The following is a 16,486-nucleotide window of genomic DNA, read 5'->3' on the forward strand; positions in this document are numbered from 1 at the left end:
TAAATCCCAGTAACGAATTTTGAATGCTTTCTCTTCCTTTTCTACTACTTTCTAGCATCTCTGTGTATAAAAAGACCTCAGAGCATTCTTAGGTGGAGTAAGTTTTGCTGCAGTGATCACAGACTTGTGAAATTCAGGGATTTTCCTTGGTGATCATCCGAAAATCTGTCTCTTGTCAATTTAATCAGTTCATATCTCTGTATAGGGATAACTTGGTGGCCAGACAAATTAGAGGTACACTGGTAGGAATCAGTGTCATCAGTAACATACACTTATTTTACACGAAACAGGGTTTTTTGAGTGCTACATCATGTCTTAATTACCTGACTGAAGTATATTGATTTGATGTATCCAGTGTGATTGATTTATTTCATGAAGTCTATTATGGTGTGCCAGAGTGGAAAATTGTATCAATTTTTAACCTTGCAAGTTTCGGCTGTGGATTTGAATATACCCTATTTGAAATCCAGGTTATCTTTCCAAAGCAATATGTAGAAATAAAAACAGATCACATCTCTGGTTTCCTTGATTAAAAAAATTCCAGCGGTTCTGGGCTTTTAGAATGCAAAATTTATACTCCATGTAAAAAAATCCAGTGTTGAGTTGAATTTGGAGAGCCATATGCTCTTATTTTAAGCAAGAAAGCATAGTGTTTTTTTTTATTTAAAGAATTAAAAGATAGATAGCAGTTACCAGAGGCTTGCCTTCATTTTTGATTTTCATGTATGTACATTTCTTTGTATGTTTGTTTCTAAAGTAATTAATATCTTTGTATTGTTCTCCTTTCCCAAGAAGAAGAACACTGGGCAAGCGATGACTCACTGCTACTTCCACTCATGTAACAAAGCAGCTGCCTTCTTATTTTGGCAGAGTGAGAAGTCGGTGTGGATATGAGCAGGTACTCATAGCAGTGGCGTAGCACTGATGGATTGCCATGTCCTGACATTTGTTTTAGAAACAGTGAATGGTTGTTGGAGTACAAGCCTCCATTCCATTGAAATGACTGCTGTTTGACCAAGTTAAGTAATTTAAGGTGAAAGCAGCCTTGAAAGGTTTTTTATGCCTTTGTTTTTTCCTTCACCTCTTACAATGGAGACTGACTGCAGTAGAGCTTCCATTTCTTCTGTGGGTTACGAACTGGAAGGAGGCTGATGCTGGGTTTGTCTCTTGGCTCATTTCTATGAACTCTTGGAATTATTCAGCAGTGAATGCCTTTGAGAAAACTGTGAGAAAAAAAAGGGAAAGAAAAGGTTTTTTTCAAGATTTCTCCCTGATTAACGTGGCTGCTGGAATGATGGCCAAGGAACCCTTCCAGCCTTGAAAGGAAGGCAGATTTGGACTGGAATCTCCAGAGCAGCCAATTTCAAGGTATTTCTGCTGATAAAGCAGAGGACTTTGTGTTATGTGCTAACACTGAAGGAAAGTCAGGAAAGAAACTTCCACACTTATTTTTAGTGCTTCCCTAACATAATATCTTCTGTTTCAAGTTAAACTCTATTTGCCTTTGTCAGTGGAAAGGATGTGTTTGGTTAAAGAAGTGAGGAAAAACCCTCTTCCCTTTCAAAAAACAAACAAAAAACTGAGATCTGTTATGATTTGTCAAGAGCAGGGTAGAAAACATATTTGGTCACTAAAGGGGAAAACCTTTATAATGAAAAGACTCTCATTGTTAAGCTCAGATGAACATAATTTAGCTTTCTATAAGAGTCTCAATGTGCCCAGATTAAAGATACAATTTCCTTGCTGTTTTTCTTGAAATATCTTTGAACAGGACAGCAGTATTTACGTGTGGGCTTTGCTCTAAGGAGAACTTGATGACTGTAACTGTTGTTTCTGGATGGATTTAGACCCTCAAAGTTCGCTGTTTCCTCTGAAGGATGAGCCCATATTCTCCAATGGATTGAAGAGCAACTTTTCAATTCTTAGAAATGCTTCTTTGGATTTCAGAGAACTAACACGCTCTCTTTCATGTTCTTTTTCCCTTGGTGTTAAACTGAAGACATGCTTCATTTCCAAAAGAAAATAAGTTCTTTATGGCTGTTCAAACATTGGCCACCTACAGCAAGTGCTTGGCTATATTTACTATGCAGAAAAGGAAAGGTTGTTGAACTTGTTATTTCTGTTAATATGTGTTTTCTGTGTGCACATTCACAAAATTGGATTTCCAGGGCTTGCTCTGCCCTGTTCACAGCCCCAGCACCGGAATGCAGTGGGGTGGGTGCTGCTGAGACTGGATTTCTTTGGTCTCCAGTGCACCTGGAATGTAAACAATGCCACTGAATTTTGAGCTGCAATTACAGGTAAATTGCCTTTCTGTTTCCAGAAGATGTGGCTGAAGCAGAGAAATAAATGCGTTGTTGACATTTAACAGATTGAGGGATGAGAGGAGTGAATTTTTATTAAACAAGCCTTTGAAAATCTTGTGCGAACTGGTCTAGACAGAAGGCTTTTTGCTCAACTGCAGTTCTGCTTCATGCTCTGCATTTACACTCAGAGGCATCTGGCTCACTTCTGGTGTATCTTTTCAACTTCTAGTCCTCCAGTGCTATCCTAGAAAGCATGGGTGTGTGATCAGAAGAGCTGTGTGATCCCAGCCAGGTCCCTCACCGGAGATTTTTAGGAGGGCTAAAGCACATTCTCTCAGTACTTCACTAAAGCAGTTAAGTAAGCTGCATTACTGTGCTATTCAGCGTTCCTTACTTTTTTTCCTGTTTACCTCTCCCGTTCAGTCCATACCCACCATTTTTACCATCCAAAACTATTTGCAGTTTCCATGTCTAAGTCTGTCCTATAGTGACTGTGTTTAATTCTTTTTGGCTAGCTGTTCTTGCAGCATTTCTCTTCCTGTCAGGTTTGTCTGAATGAAGCCGTTGAAGTTTTGCTGGTGTTTCTGCACTGTGGCTTCTTGGTGTGTTTTACGCAGCACTACATGACACCTGAATGTTTTACAGTCCCTGATGGTGTAATGGAGTCTATTGCACAGGTCTACAACTCAAGTGGTTTCTTAGAATGCACTTCTGGCTGCTGTGCCAGCTTCCCTCTCACTGTTCTCTCAAGCTGCTGTCTCAGGTGTGCCAGCACAGGTATGTGAATGTTTGGCAAGCTTGACTGAAGTCAGAATAGATCATTCTTTTAGTGGAGTTTCTAATCCCAATCAGTTTTGCAGTGTTAGCTGCATCATCTTGCGGGTGGATGCAGCTATGACTGCAGGGTGAAAGGAAATATCTGTTTATGCTGGCACTGCTCAGGTTTGCAGATTTACGGCACCACAGGGAAAAGAGCCTCATTTGTGAGGATTCCTCATCATCCACTGCAGCATGCTTGGTTTCCAACCACACCTTGGGAAGAATATTGCCTGTCTTGAGTGATAGGGCAAAGAGGGAATTAGAGGCGTGTCAGCCTAGCTTCAGTCCCTGAGAAGGCTTATTTCTAGCCATGGTTGTACCCATCCATCTTCATTTCTGTCCTGAGCATGCTGTACAACTGCTATAATTTATCTTTCTGTAAAGAAGACTGCTAAGGTATTACATAGTAGACCTCATCTGCTAGGTTTTTCTTTTAAGATAGATTTTTCTGATAACACAGTATAGGGCTAAAGGATTAGCCACACAAGAAGTCTTTCATACTCACTGGGGAGAGCTTGTGAGCAGTAAGGGAGCTCAAAACCAGCTGAGTATCTTTTGATAGTTGTACTAATTGTGACAGATATACTTCTGGTCTTCAGGGTGGCTGCTTTACTTTTGCATGATACTCTAGATATCCTTGGATGAAAGAGATGCACTAAACAATGCTTTAAAAAATATATAAATAACCCTTTGATATTTTACTGAAAAAATCTGGATCTACAGGTGGCCTCGAAGTCTACAACAGCTCTTGTTCTAGAATTGAGCTATACAGAGTTGGGTCTGAAGAGACACCAGGAATTTGCAAGTAATCTGAGAGTAAGGAGTGTCAAGTTCTGGATGCTAAGCTTCCGGAAAACTAAACATTTAAAACACTTCAAAAGCACTAAAGTTTATTCACAAAACTGTACCAGCATGCAGTGGGATCAGAAAAGGGCTAATTCAGTCGAGGGGACTAGAAAGCAAGTCTCTACCAGTTCTGTTTTGTGTGATCTTTGTATGGCTTAAGTGTGAGAGATGCTGAGGTGCTTAGATGGCTCTGTTTTCTGAACTGATGGTGTCTGTGGACTTGCAGAAAATGCTAGGAACCTAAATAACATGATTTTGGGCTATTGTTTCAGTACCTACTTGTTCAGTGACAGAATTCCTTTTCACCTGACTTAGTCAGAGTTAACTTTGTCATGTGGTGTACAAATATCTACTGGATCAGTACTGGAAAGAGTGAGAGGGAGAAAAAAACGTTAACATGATTATGAGAGAAAAGGGCTATGGCATTTGGGGTTCAAATGTCAGGCATACATCATCAGAGGACACCCAAACCTGAGTGTTGTGAAGGCATTCTGCACTTCCATAGAACTTCTAAATCTAATTTGCCCTAAACCTTTGCAGTTGACTTCTGTTTGGATCTTGAATCTGTTTGGATCTGTTCGCATATACATATTTATACGTATTTATACATATTTATACACATAAATATACATATTTAAAGTACTTCACTAACATTAACGCTGTGTCCACATGTAGAAGGTGCTGCTTGAAGACTAGAAGAAGCCTTTTCTAGTGCAGAAGTCTTCCTTCCTTCTAAATAGGGAAATTAGGTTTGTAGTCGCAGTGGGAGTGTGTTATTCCAGCTTCAATTTATTCGTAGTAGCACTACAGTGTTGTTAATTTACAAGCAAGCAATTCATTTTCACTCATTTGCAGAATCACAGCATAGTATTGATGAACTCTGAGAGAGCCTAGTGCATCGTGGAGTGCTGGCATTGGTGGACAAAGGGAATGCAACTGATGTTGTCTGCCTGAACTTGTGCAAGGCCATTGACATAGTTCCGCACCACGTCCTTATCTCTGAGTTGGGGAGATATGAATTTAAAGGCTGTACTGTTAGGTGCAGATAAATAACTGGTTGGATAGTTGAAGCCAAATTGTTGTTGTCAGTGGCTCTACAATCAGGTGGAGGCTGATCATGAGTGGTGTCCCTTAGCAGTCCATCTTGGAACTCTGCAACAGCTCTATCAGCAGTGAATGCAGCGGCAGTGAGTGCACCCTCAGCAAGTTGCTGATGACGCCACACTGAGTGGTCTTAACAGAAGGTTAAGAATGCTATCCAGAGGGACTTTGACACGCTTAAAAAGTGGTCACATGAGAATCTAATGAGCCTTAACGAGGCCATAATGTGAGGTGTTGCACTTGGGTCAGGGCAACCCAGTTACAAGTACAGACTGTGAGAAGAACTCAGTGAGAGCAGCCCTGTGGGGAATGACGTGGGGGTCCTGATGAATGAGAATCTGAACATCGAGCCAGCAGTGTGCTCTTGCAGCCCAGAAGGCCAATAGTATCCTGGGCTGCATCAACAGAAGGATGGCCAGCAGGGAATGGGGAGGGGATTGTCTTCCTCTGCTCTGCCCTTGCAAAGCCCCATCTGCAGCACTGTGTCCAGGCCTGGGGTCCTCAGTCCAGAAGGGATGTGGAGCTGTTGGAGCAGCTCCAGAGAAGGGCCAATAAGATGATGAGAAGACTGGACACCTCTCCTGTGAGGAATGGTTGGGAGAACTGGGCTTGTTTATCTTAGAGAAGACTCCGGGGAGACCTCACTGTGGCCTTCTAGAGTGGCCTTACAAGGAGGGGGACTGACTTTTTATATGGTCTTATAATGATAGAAAAAGGGAGAATGGCTTTAAACTAAAAGAGAGGAGATTTAGGTTAGATGTTAGGAATTATTTTTTTTTCTTGAAAGGTGATGAGGCAGAGTTTGCCCCATCTGTGAAGATATTCAGGGCCAGGTTGGGTGGGATACTGGGCAGATCTAGTGCTTGGCAGCCCTGCCAGTGGCAGGCTGTTGGAATTAGGCGATATTTAAAGTGCCATTCTGTGATTTTGTGTCTTTCAGCCTTTCTCTGGCCAGTCTTGATTTTCAGCAGATTCCTAACTGTACTTTACTTTAAATTCTATTCTTGGATGCTTTTAACTTCTAATTGAGGACAAATATTAATCTATTTTGCAAATTACCTGTTGAGTAACTGTGAGTTATTTGAACGAATAAGTGAAAACCAATGCTATCCAGCTTTGTGGTTCTTTATGAGGCTTTATTTTTAATTTTGTTTTTGCCTCCACTCTTGAGCTAAAGGGAGGGAACAGATGACCTATCACCTGTTACTGATAGAAGATTTCTCTAAGGGCTTCCCATTCTCTTTTGCTCAGCTGTACTGGCCTATTCTGTGTTTGGGATGTAAATGTCGGCTCTGCAAACCTAATTAAAGACAATGTGATTACAGTAAACAGCACCCAGCTTACATATGGTTGTGTGACTTCACTGCAGCTCTGTGTTTAGATGAGTGTGACAACAGATGGGTGAAAACTGGTAGAAATTGATATTCACATGGACACCCAGTTTACACCCGAAGAAAAATGCTGTTCTGGTGTAGACGTCCACTGGAGTCCAGCTCTCCTGCCAGGATTTCCAGCTGGGATGGGTTTGAAGCTCTGAGTTTGTCACCAAAGTTGGCAGTGTCATCAAGATGTTCCTTAACTCTGTTTTTCACTGAAGAATGCCTCTGAAGAGCTTCCTGAGCTAAGAGGTGGTTGCAGACTATCTGAAGAGGTTTCAGTTTTCTTTGGTGATACTGAAGGTTGTTAGGTGTAAAGGAGTTGGACTTAATAATCCTTATGGGTCCCTTTCAACTCAGAGTTTTCAGCAGGGTGTTTTACTGTCTGTGTGCAGTGGTTAAACAGTTAAATGTTTTCTTTAGAAATTTTCTATGGAAACTTCTGATGAAGCATTCGGCTCTGCTCCTGGGGAAAACATCAGGCGTGCTCGTGGCAAGGCTTCTCGCACTGTGTGCAAGACAGAGGATCTGACACTGGTCCCAAAGTGCAATGGTGGTGTCTGTGTTTGGTACTGTGAGCATCTCCACGTGGCTTGCAAGGCTGTCAGAAGCCCTGGAGGCTGGATGCCTTGTTTGTTACCCCATGGGAGTTAAAGACACTGGCCCAATTATGGCCGTGATGCCAAAGCAACTCTCGGAGATTATTTTTGTACAGTTTTGAAACAGCAGCCAGAGAAAACAAAGTTGTCGTGCTGTTCAGGATCTTACTACGCTGTTTGCATGCTGTGGTGTTGCAGTGTGAATTTCTGTTGCTGAATGAACAGTGCTTTTGTAGTGGTGGGTTATACTTGTTGCAGCTGTGACTCTGAATGTTCAAAATCCAGATTGCCTGATGTATAAATAATCATAGAACCACAGAACGGCCTGGATTGAAAAGAACCACAATGATCATCCAGTTTCAACCCCCTGCTATGTGCTGGGTCACCAAACAACAACCCGGCTGCCCAGAGCCGCATCCAGCCTGGCCTTGAATGCCTCCAGGGATGGGGCATCCACAGCCTCCTTTGGCAACCTGTTCCAGTGCCTCACCACCCTCTGAGTGAAAAACTTCCTCCTAATACCTAACCTGAACCTCCCCTGTCTCAGTTTAAAACCATTTCCCCTTGTCCTATCACTATCCACTCTCTTAAACAGTCATTCCCCCTCCTGTTTATATGCTCCCTTCAAGTACTGGAGGACTTGCAGCATTTGGATCTTCTTTTTTCTAAAAGAAGCAACTCAATGTTTGTTTCATGCAAAGCATCACTGTTTCTTTTCTGGATATACAAAACAGTTTTTAGATGGTATTTTCAAACACTTCTCCATCTTTGCACTAATACAACTATCTCTTTTTCTTGAGTTGCAATATAGACTTCTGCTAATTTGTTTGCTTGCTGTGATACTAATTGCTGGATCAGAGGGATCATTCTGCCCTCTTGAAATAGATTGTTGGATGCATTATGTTTGCACTGATTCTGCAGTAGGTCTAGAACTGGTTAATGATGTGAAAGGCATAGAAGCTTGAAAATCTGTCCTGCTTTTGCTGGGAATTAAAGTATGTGGCTGCTGAAGTTCTTTTGAAATCTCAACCTGAAAACTAGAGAGGTTCTTAAATATCCAGCTTGATTCTTTCCTGTGTAGATACTAATCATCTCAGCTGCCCTATGCATTAGCGTTCTTGGTTGTTCATGATCATCAAAAAACATGTATTTTTAATTCCAGAGTCATTTCTTCCCACAGCAGGCATAACTGTTTTTGTACTGCCATTTTCACTGTCAACTTACAGCAAAGAAACATGGGAAGGAATGGATTTCCATTAACAAATGCCTGCATCTTATGTACTCTGTTCTTGCAGTGATCAGTAAGCAGTGAAAATGAATGAATCCCTGTTTTCTGCGTGTGTACAGAAAAGCAGGCAATGTGTCCTTCATCTGAGAGCATCCCTGCCAATAGTATGGTTCACAAACTGAGCAGAGCTTGTCCTTTGGGTGAATAATAGGTTAAATTTTCCTCTGTCACTTCTGAGAGCTCTTGGTTTTGTCGTATGTTTCTCTGGATACAGGCAACTGCTCTGCCTCATTTGCTAACTAACACAAGGAGCTATAAATTGAGGCAACAAACCAACTTAGTCAATTTTTGTATCCTGTCACTGATAACTTTAATTCAGCTCTAAAACCACTGCCTGTTCTGGTAAGAGACCTTTACAACTTGCTAGTGAAGGCGACAAGAAACTCACTTGCACAGTATCTCCTAAATTCTTCCCCCTTGATGATACAGTCCTCTGCGAGCCTGTGTCCATCTTCCTGCAAACATAGGTCCTGTAGAGGCAAGGATTTGGCAGGACTTCTGGTTGTGGAAGGAGCTGAAGAGAAGGGCACTGCTAAGGATGCTTTTGCTGATGCTTTCAGGGTGTGGTGCTGGGCTTCATGGTCCCGCTTCTAACTCAGATTCTTAACTTACTAAACACAGCTTGTGTCTCCTTCTTACAGGCTTTCAACATTCTTTTTTTTTTTTTTTAACATTCCAGTGTGCCCTCTATTGCTTCTGGGACATTTTTGCAGAAATTGCAGTTTGATATGTGCAAACTCACCAAAAGCATGCTTCCAGTCCTACGTGTACCACCTCCCCCCTCTCTTCAGATTGAGTGCTTCATTAGTTTTCTTTGCAGTCTTTTGCATACTTAATTTGCAGAATCCGAGTCTTAAATTATGTCTTTGGGATATAAACTCATCAATTTGGGGAAGCAGTGTCAAACCACATCTGGCAACATCTGGCTCCTTTAACCTGTGCGTTGATGTTCTCTGAAACGTTGTGCAAGAAGCAACATTTTGTGTATATGGCTATGTATATATCTATGGATAATGAGCATTTTCAGTAGGATGCATCCAGCTCAGAAGGGAAAGAATGATTTTCTGAAAGAAGCATCTGGCAGCAGTGATAGCTGTGCTCCTGCTGGGCATGGGGCTCAGCCCTGGCAGGACTCTGCTGCCCTGCAGCTTACTCTCTAGCAGGCTGTGAGGCAGCAACTTTGGTCCCCTGCTGACTTTTTAATCTGGGTAAGAGCAGAACAGCCCAGCACATGGCACTAGAGAGATTGCTGATCCATCATCTACTAACACGTTGTAATTTAATAGTCCCAAATAATTGTCTCTTGCCTCATTTTATATGGGATTTGTTGGAGCTCAAGAAAAAAGGAGTGGGGGACGTCAAGAGGCTGTGATGTGACCTGCTAACTCCCGGCAATTCAGGCACTAAACAGGATGAGCATCTAAGATGTTTTTCCAGTTGTACATTGGGTGATTTTTCTTTTTTTTTTTTAAGATCTGGTGCTGCTTTTTCATATTTTCCTTTCATCCACAAATCTGTTTTTTTTATATTTTGCTTTTTACATTATGTTACTTTACATGAAAGGAATAGTGGCTTAATTGTGGTAAGATTCATAGAAGCCTACATATGTGATGATTTCTGCTAATAAAACTTCAGAAATTGTAGATGTTTGTCCAAAACAGTAGTTTAAATTGTTTAGTATTCTTAAGTAAGGTGCTGTCTGTTCATTGCTTAGTATAGTTTTGTGTAGAGTTTGACATGGTCACATTTTGAATTCTTACTGCAGAATTAATTTATTTACAAATACATATTGCATTTTATGGCTTTTAAGGAGTGTGTTTCTCTGTTTTAGGGCATAATACAGAAGATCGTGGACTGTCACAAAGTGAAAAATGTGGCCTGCTATGGGTTGCGACTCAGTCATCTGCAGTCTGAGGAGGTTCACTGGCTGCACCTGGACATGGGAGTATCCAATGTGAGAGAGAAATTTGAACTAGCACATCCTCCAGAAGAATGGAAGTAAGACCATAAATCTGTTCAGTGTCAAAATCATGTCATATGAGTCTGTTTACGTTGTCATGAAAGTTGACTGTAATTTCCTTTATTAAGCAAGATCTTGTAATGCAGAAACAAAACAAGACTTGTTGCATCAGAGAGCTGGAAGTGGTGAAGTATGCTTTTTGTTGTTGGAAGGGATTTCCTACAAACCGAGAAAAACACATACATGTAACCTGGGATTTAGAGGAGGCATAAAGTAGGAGCAGAAATCTGGCACATGTCCTGAAGATCTGCAAAACTTGGGCTATGTTTAGTGAACCCTGTCTCAGGTTTTGTCGTCCCTAAGGTTTTAGTACAAGAATCTTGGTGTTATCTCCACCTCCATGGACTGCCCAGGGAGGTGGTGGAGTCACTGACCCTGGGGGTGTTCAAGGAAAGGCTGGATGTTGTGTTGAGGGACATGGTTTAGTGGGAGCTATTGGTAATAGGTGGACGGTTGGACTGGATGATCTTTTAGGTCTTTTCCAACCTTGGTGATTCTATGATTCTATCTCTGGTGTATGTACACCTCTAAAAATTTTAAAAGATCCTATTGCTTAACTGAAAACAAGAAGATATTGTTACACATTCACTGTATTTATGCAGACTAAACAGGAGAGTTGGAATTTGGAAGGGATGAAATACAGGAAGTAGGTTGGTTTATCCATCTGCAGTTCTGAAATGTTTTAGTTATAAAACTAAGGAATTGAGGCCTGGAGCAATCAGTTATACTAGGATCAATGAAGAATGGAAGCATAACCACATATATCTGTTTTTTGTACTTTTATAGCCTAGGTGCATTTGCTGACCTATTTGCATGATACTAGTTAGGTGATACCACTTCTTTCAGCCAACTGTGTTCTGTTTAAGGTTGAGTTTTCTTCACCTTTTTATCAGAGCAAGCTGAAAAGAGACAAAGAGCAGAGTGAGGGTGCATGCTCAGGAGAGGATGTAGACTGGAGAGGAAAACAGAAAAGATTCTTCACTTTGCTGGCAGAAAAATGAGAGGAAGTGTTTGCAGAAGGATGCAGTAGGTTACTAGAGAAGAGAGGGAGTTCTGAAATGCCGAGTGTGATGTTGAACTTGTGACAATACCAAAATGTAGATGAAGTGCTACTATGGATTCAGTGCAGGTGGGTTGTGCCTATTTTTCTCTGTAATGTATTCATAACCACAATTTGTGCTAGTTTGCTCTATTCCTTGAAGGCTATAAGTATTGTCTGCTGCAGAATTATTGTAAATAGTCTATACTTAATTCTTTGCAAATTGAGTTTGCATCATATGCTAGCAGATGTCACAGTTTATAAATTCTCTTTAGTGTCCTGACTTCATAATATCAAATAAATTAGAATTGTTGAAAACATGCATGCCAGAAACGTTAGGAAGTTCTCTTCTACACGTGTTGAGTTTTATTGTTTCTGGGGTGTGCGTCAAGCTTTGTCCTTCCTTACAATAAATTTTACATTGATAATACTGCAAAATACAGATTTGGAAGTAAGCAATTCCTGAATGAGTTCCGTGGTAATTGTGCTGTGTATAAGATGTGAATTATTTATGCGGTGGTAATGTGTCACATAGTGCACAAGTGCCAGTACCATTTCTTATTACGTGGCACAGCTCACACTGTGCGCATCGCAGAACAAAGTTAATCGGTTTGAAAAGCAAAGTTAGATGAATTGTTTTGAAGTTCCTGAATAGGAATTGGATAAAATACTCATGAAAGAGCTGTGATAAGATGTAAATTATTCAGTACCTTTCCAAGGTGTCGTTTTCTGTGTTATCGGATCCATGCAGCTGACATACCTTTTAAACCCGTGGAGATTTGCTGTGTGTATCAAAACATTGCTGTCGTATTTGTAATACCATAAAAGAGTGTTTAAGATCAAATGACAGTACTTGTAAAAATATTTAGATGAGTAAAGGGAGAGGCGTCTTGGAATGATTCTTAAATGGAAAGCTTCCTATAGTACTAATAATCCAATAAATGTCTCTTGTGGATTTTTTTAATCATCTAAATTAAAAGGGCTTTGTAGTTGATGCTCACAAATAAGATCTGAGATGTTCTTTTGGACATATCCAGATGCTGGAAGCTACACTGATTGTCAGTGGGATGTACGCAGGTTACCAGGGTAAAATGTGTCTCCAGTGTATGCAGCTTTTGTCTGGTGCTGTCCTGTTTATAGTCCTTTTGGAGGATGGCCTAGTGGCATGGCACAAGGATGCAACTGCTCTGGATGACACAGCTGTATTTAGAGTCCAGGAGGAGTAAATATTAGTGGACATCAGGGCAACAAAGTCACCCAGATTTCTGTTATTTCAAATTCTTTTTCTCTGGCAAGCAGTTCGCTTGCAGGAGCACACACAGCTTGAGATTTGCCAAAGTACCAATGATAAAACCATTTATGTGGCAAAAGACAAACAGGAAATCATTGCTTACTGGAAGTCTTTTCTGACCTTCATGTTTACTTTTATGTATAATACTAACCTCTTTCTTGCTTAAAAAAAAAAAAGACAGTTTTGCACAAGATGGGAACAGTTGAGTCCTGAAAGTAAGTGGAAGGAAGGAGGGAGTCCTGAGTAATACTATCTTATCTCAAAGAGATGTCCAAGGTTTAGCACTACAACAATATTGCATAATTTAAGCACAATTTCATGTATTTGCTTTAGAATAACTCTGGTCATCCAAATGTAGTTTGAGAGTTTGCTGAATTCCAGTGACACTGCTGCTGTCACGTTTATCTTACTGCAGCATAAATTAATTCTTTGTTAAGCATTACGTTCTATGAAGTCCTATAGACCTGTGTGTGCAAGATGTTCCAAGATGACAATTGAAATACGAATGAAACCCCAGTGGTGTTTCATGTAAAGGTAATAAAGACCGGAGTGCCTTTGATTTATTTGCTTCAGGTTTCCTCTTAGTGTTTATGTCAGCAAGGCATGCATCAGACTCATCTTTTAATGAAGAAATTCCTCTTCACTTGTAGTATTATATTAATGGTTGGATGTTTCGAAGGGCATAAGAGTGAAACAGGAATTAATCTTCCTCTCTGACGTGTATTCTTTAGTCCTGTATGGCAGGTTGAACTTGGAACGTCAGGATCTGAGAGTCTTAAATCATTACATCAGCCCTGATTATTTTTGATAAGGGTATGCCTTTACCAACAGTCACAGCAGCTATCCTGTCCTTTAAAAATGGTATATGCCAAAGCACCATTCCATTTACTGCCCTTTTTTGGCCCCATATGGGGAAAATGGAGAGATTCATGTAACAAATTTTATTGCTTGGAACAACTGTGTTCTGTATAGGGTAGAGATCTTCCTGTTCTGTGGTTAAGGTGCATAGGTGGAGCTGGTCCTTGTAACTGCATGCCATTCGTACTTTGGCTATAACAGGTGAATGACACTCTTAAGGAAGCCCCATTGCTTAGCTGTAGTGTGTTACAAATTCTTGTATCAGCACAAGTGCCTCTGCACTGGCACAAAGACCAGAAGACTCGTGGTGTGATTTAATGAGGCAACAAATAACCTCACAGCTCTCCTCTCCCCTTTCGTGCTTCCAGTTATCCAACCCTCTGCCTTTTCTTCTATGAGCCCTAATGCTTGCTTAATCCTTCAGCAGCCTGATGCAGTTCATTAATCTCACACAAGGCTATTTTCTCCCAGCTGTGTCCACCCTATTTGTTCCCATCTTCTCTTTTCTGTTTCCTTTTCTGGTGATGCAAACTGAATCAGATCCTGCTGGAGCTAAATTACATGGTTGGGTTATTTCTTCTGCTGTCCCTGAGGTATGAAGACTTGGATCATCCGTTCTTCAGCTTCTGCCCAGGTAGTGCTTGTTTTTCCAAGAGAAGCTCCTGGAACTACTCAGCAGTGTGTGCTGTGCTTACTTACAGCGTACAGCTTTTTCACTGTGGTGCCCATTGTTCTGAAGGTTGGAGTGGAAGACTGTGTGCATGGAAACTCCTGTACCCCAACACAGATACATAGCAACAACTGGAATTGTAGTCTTCTGAATAGTGTTCTTATCAGACTAAAGGGAGGTAGACATCAATGGCTTGCTCAGCAAGCAGATCCATTTTGTGGGAAGGGACTTCTCTCTTGAATTGGCCACATTTCAAAAAGTATGTTTAGAGGATATGGAAAATCAAGCCCAACCTTGAATTGGCCTGTGGAAATTGTCTTCTTCATTCCCATAAGTGTAATCAGAGATTACTTTATAAATAGGTAATGAAGGTCACTGTAGCTGTCCCAGCCAAGCTTTTTACCTTGCCTTATTTTTCTCACAAGATCCTGTTGCAAAAAGCAGTGCTTCTCATGCCTCCTTAGTGAAGCAGACCAAGTTCTGTACAGGAAATACTACTTTTCCCATATTTTCTCATCTCTTTATCAAGATGACAGAGTCAGCATGTTTCTTTGAAGATTTGAGATAAGTTCTGTATGCATTTCATGGGGCCTGAACAATCTCTGGTTTTTCCTTGCAAGACAACGGAAAGATAGAAGAGATGGTACAGAGTGACTTAAGTGTTGACTCAGTTTGTTCTTTATACTTTGGATGATCAAATAAAGTGTTCTTATTCATATTTGTGATAATTCAACCCTATCTTCAGACTTCATCATTAAATAAGCTGTCCAAAACGTGTTCTATCATAATGTTCCTCTTCCAGGCAGTTGGAGGTTCCCTTGATCAAGCACTTGTGGTAGGTGATGCTGGCTTCTGCCAGACACCCAACCAGCCACTCTGAACAGGATGGGAAGAAAAGTACCTGTGCCTGTGAGCTTTATCATCTTAAAGACAGTGCCACTGAATGGGTACAGTTTGGATTAAAGTTAAAAGTTGAGGTGAATAAGGAAATACCCCCTATCCATCGTTGTAAAAGGACCAAGGTGACAATCGTGAAATGGAAATGCAGACCAGCAATAAAGGGTGATCCTGTGCACCTTCTCAAGACAGCTCTCAAAACATGACTCTCATTAAATGTGATTTTGACTTATTTTTTCATTTATGCCTGGCTTCATCCTCCATCTCTTTTATAACCTGCGGCCTGAAGATTGTTTTACAAATGTTGTTTTCTGTGCCCCTGTTTTGCAGGATCTGTAGGATGTGGCTCCCTGCTGACCTTCCCTCGGAGCAGTGAGATCTGTACAGGGATGTCATGCCAAGGAAAAGGCAGGGGGTCACACCTATGGCTATGGCAGCTCACGTGCTGCTATCACCTCACAGAGGGCACCCTTCTCATGGGTCTGCACCTAATGGCTTATCTGCTCTGGGTCCTGACGCTTCAGTCCTCAGTGAAGCTTTGGGAAGCATGAGGGTTTTATGTTTGTTTTTATGTGCAGGTCATTTGAAAGTGTGTTTATGAAATGTCAGGCACTCTGTGGTATGGTGCTCTCTGATTTAGTGGTCCGAGTGGTCAAATGCTAGAATTTTTACTTAGTTTTCAGTGTTTGTATTGATTTTATCTGTATTTTGTACAACATTTGAAGACTGTCTGTGGTTGCAATGAAGTCTGATATTATTTGTCTTACCAGTTTAATTCTCTTCCTTGTTTTTCAGATACGAACTGAGAATTCGATACCTGCCCAAAGGATTTCTAAACCAGTTCACTGAGGACAAACCAACTTTAAATTTTTTCTATCAGCAGGTACATTCAGTTATCAGTTACTTTCTGCTTTACTGCCATCTGTTTGGAAGATCCTTGCTTTGTTTATGTGCATGATGTAGTGTTGCAGAAACAAAAACTTGGTAAAACTTAAGGTTCACATGTAAAGTAAAAAAGGGGAACCCACAGTGGTGCCTTTCTCCCTGAGCAGCGATGGGGGATCTTTTCTGGTAGCTCTGCAGATGTTGTCTCATCTCCGATGAAATTTACCGCTGTCTTTGTGACTTTCTGTGTTTACTGCTTTATTAAATTGCTGAGTTTCTTTATTTCTTTTGCAAGTGTAAATAAGCAGGTGATTTTACTGCAACCATGGAATGTTTTTACCAGACATATTTAGCTTAACAGCTTTCTGAGTAAATTTTCTCTTTGAAGTTACTGGAAGGAGGAAAACATGATAATCCCAGAGAGATCTGGGGCTCTTGAGCCTGCAGAAGGCTCATGGGGGACCTTACAGCCTTCCAGTACCTGAAGGGGG

General features: G+C 40.9%; 1 protein-coding gene across 15 annotated transcripts in view; it reads left to right on the forward strand.

Annotated features, from left to right (window-relative positions):
* PTK2 (protein tyrosine kinase 2) overlaps nt 1-16,486 on the forward strand; it is a 193,840-nt gene that overhangs the window by 80,055 nt on the left and 97,299 nt on the right. For all 15 annotated transcript variants that reach the window (XM_048940406.1, XM_048940408.1, XM_048940405.1 and 12 more), the window contains 2 exons: nt 10,167-10,333; nt 15,906-15,993. In XM_048940406.1, coding sequence (XP_048796363.1) covers nt 10,167-10,333; nt 15,906-15,993 — 255 coding nt within the window. The remainder of the gene's footprint in view (nt 1-10,166; nt 10,334-15,905; nt 15,994-16,486) is intronic.

The sequence above is a fragment of the Lagopus muta genome, chromosome 3, assembly GCF_023343835.1.
Source record: "Lagopus muta isolate bLagMut1 chromosome 3, bLagMut1 primary, whole genome shotgun sequence".
NCBI classification, from domain to species: Eukaryota; Metazoa; Chordata; class Aves; order Galliformes; family Phasianidae; genus Lagopus; species Lagopus muta.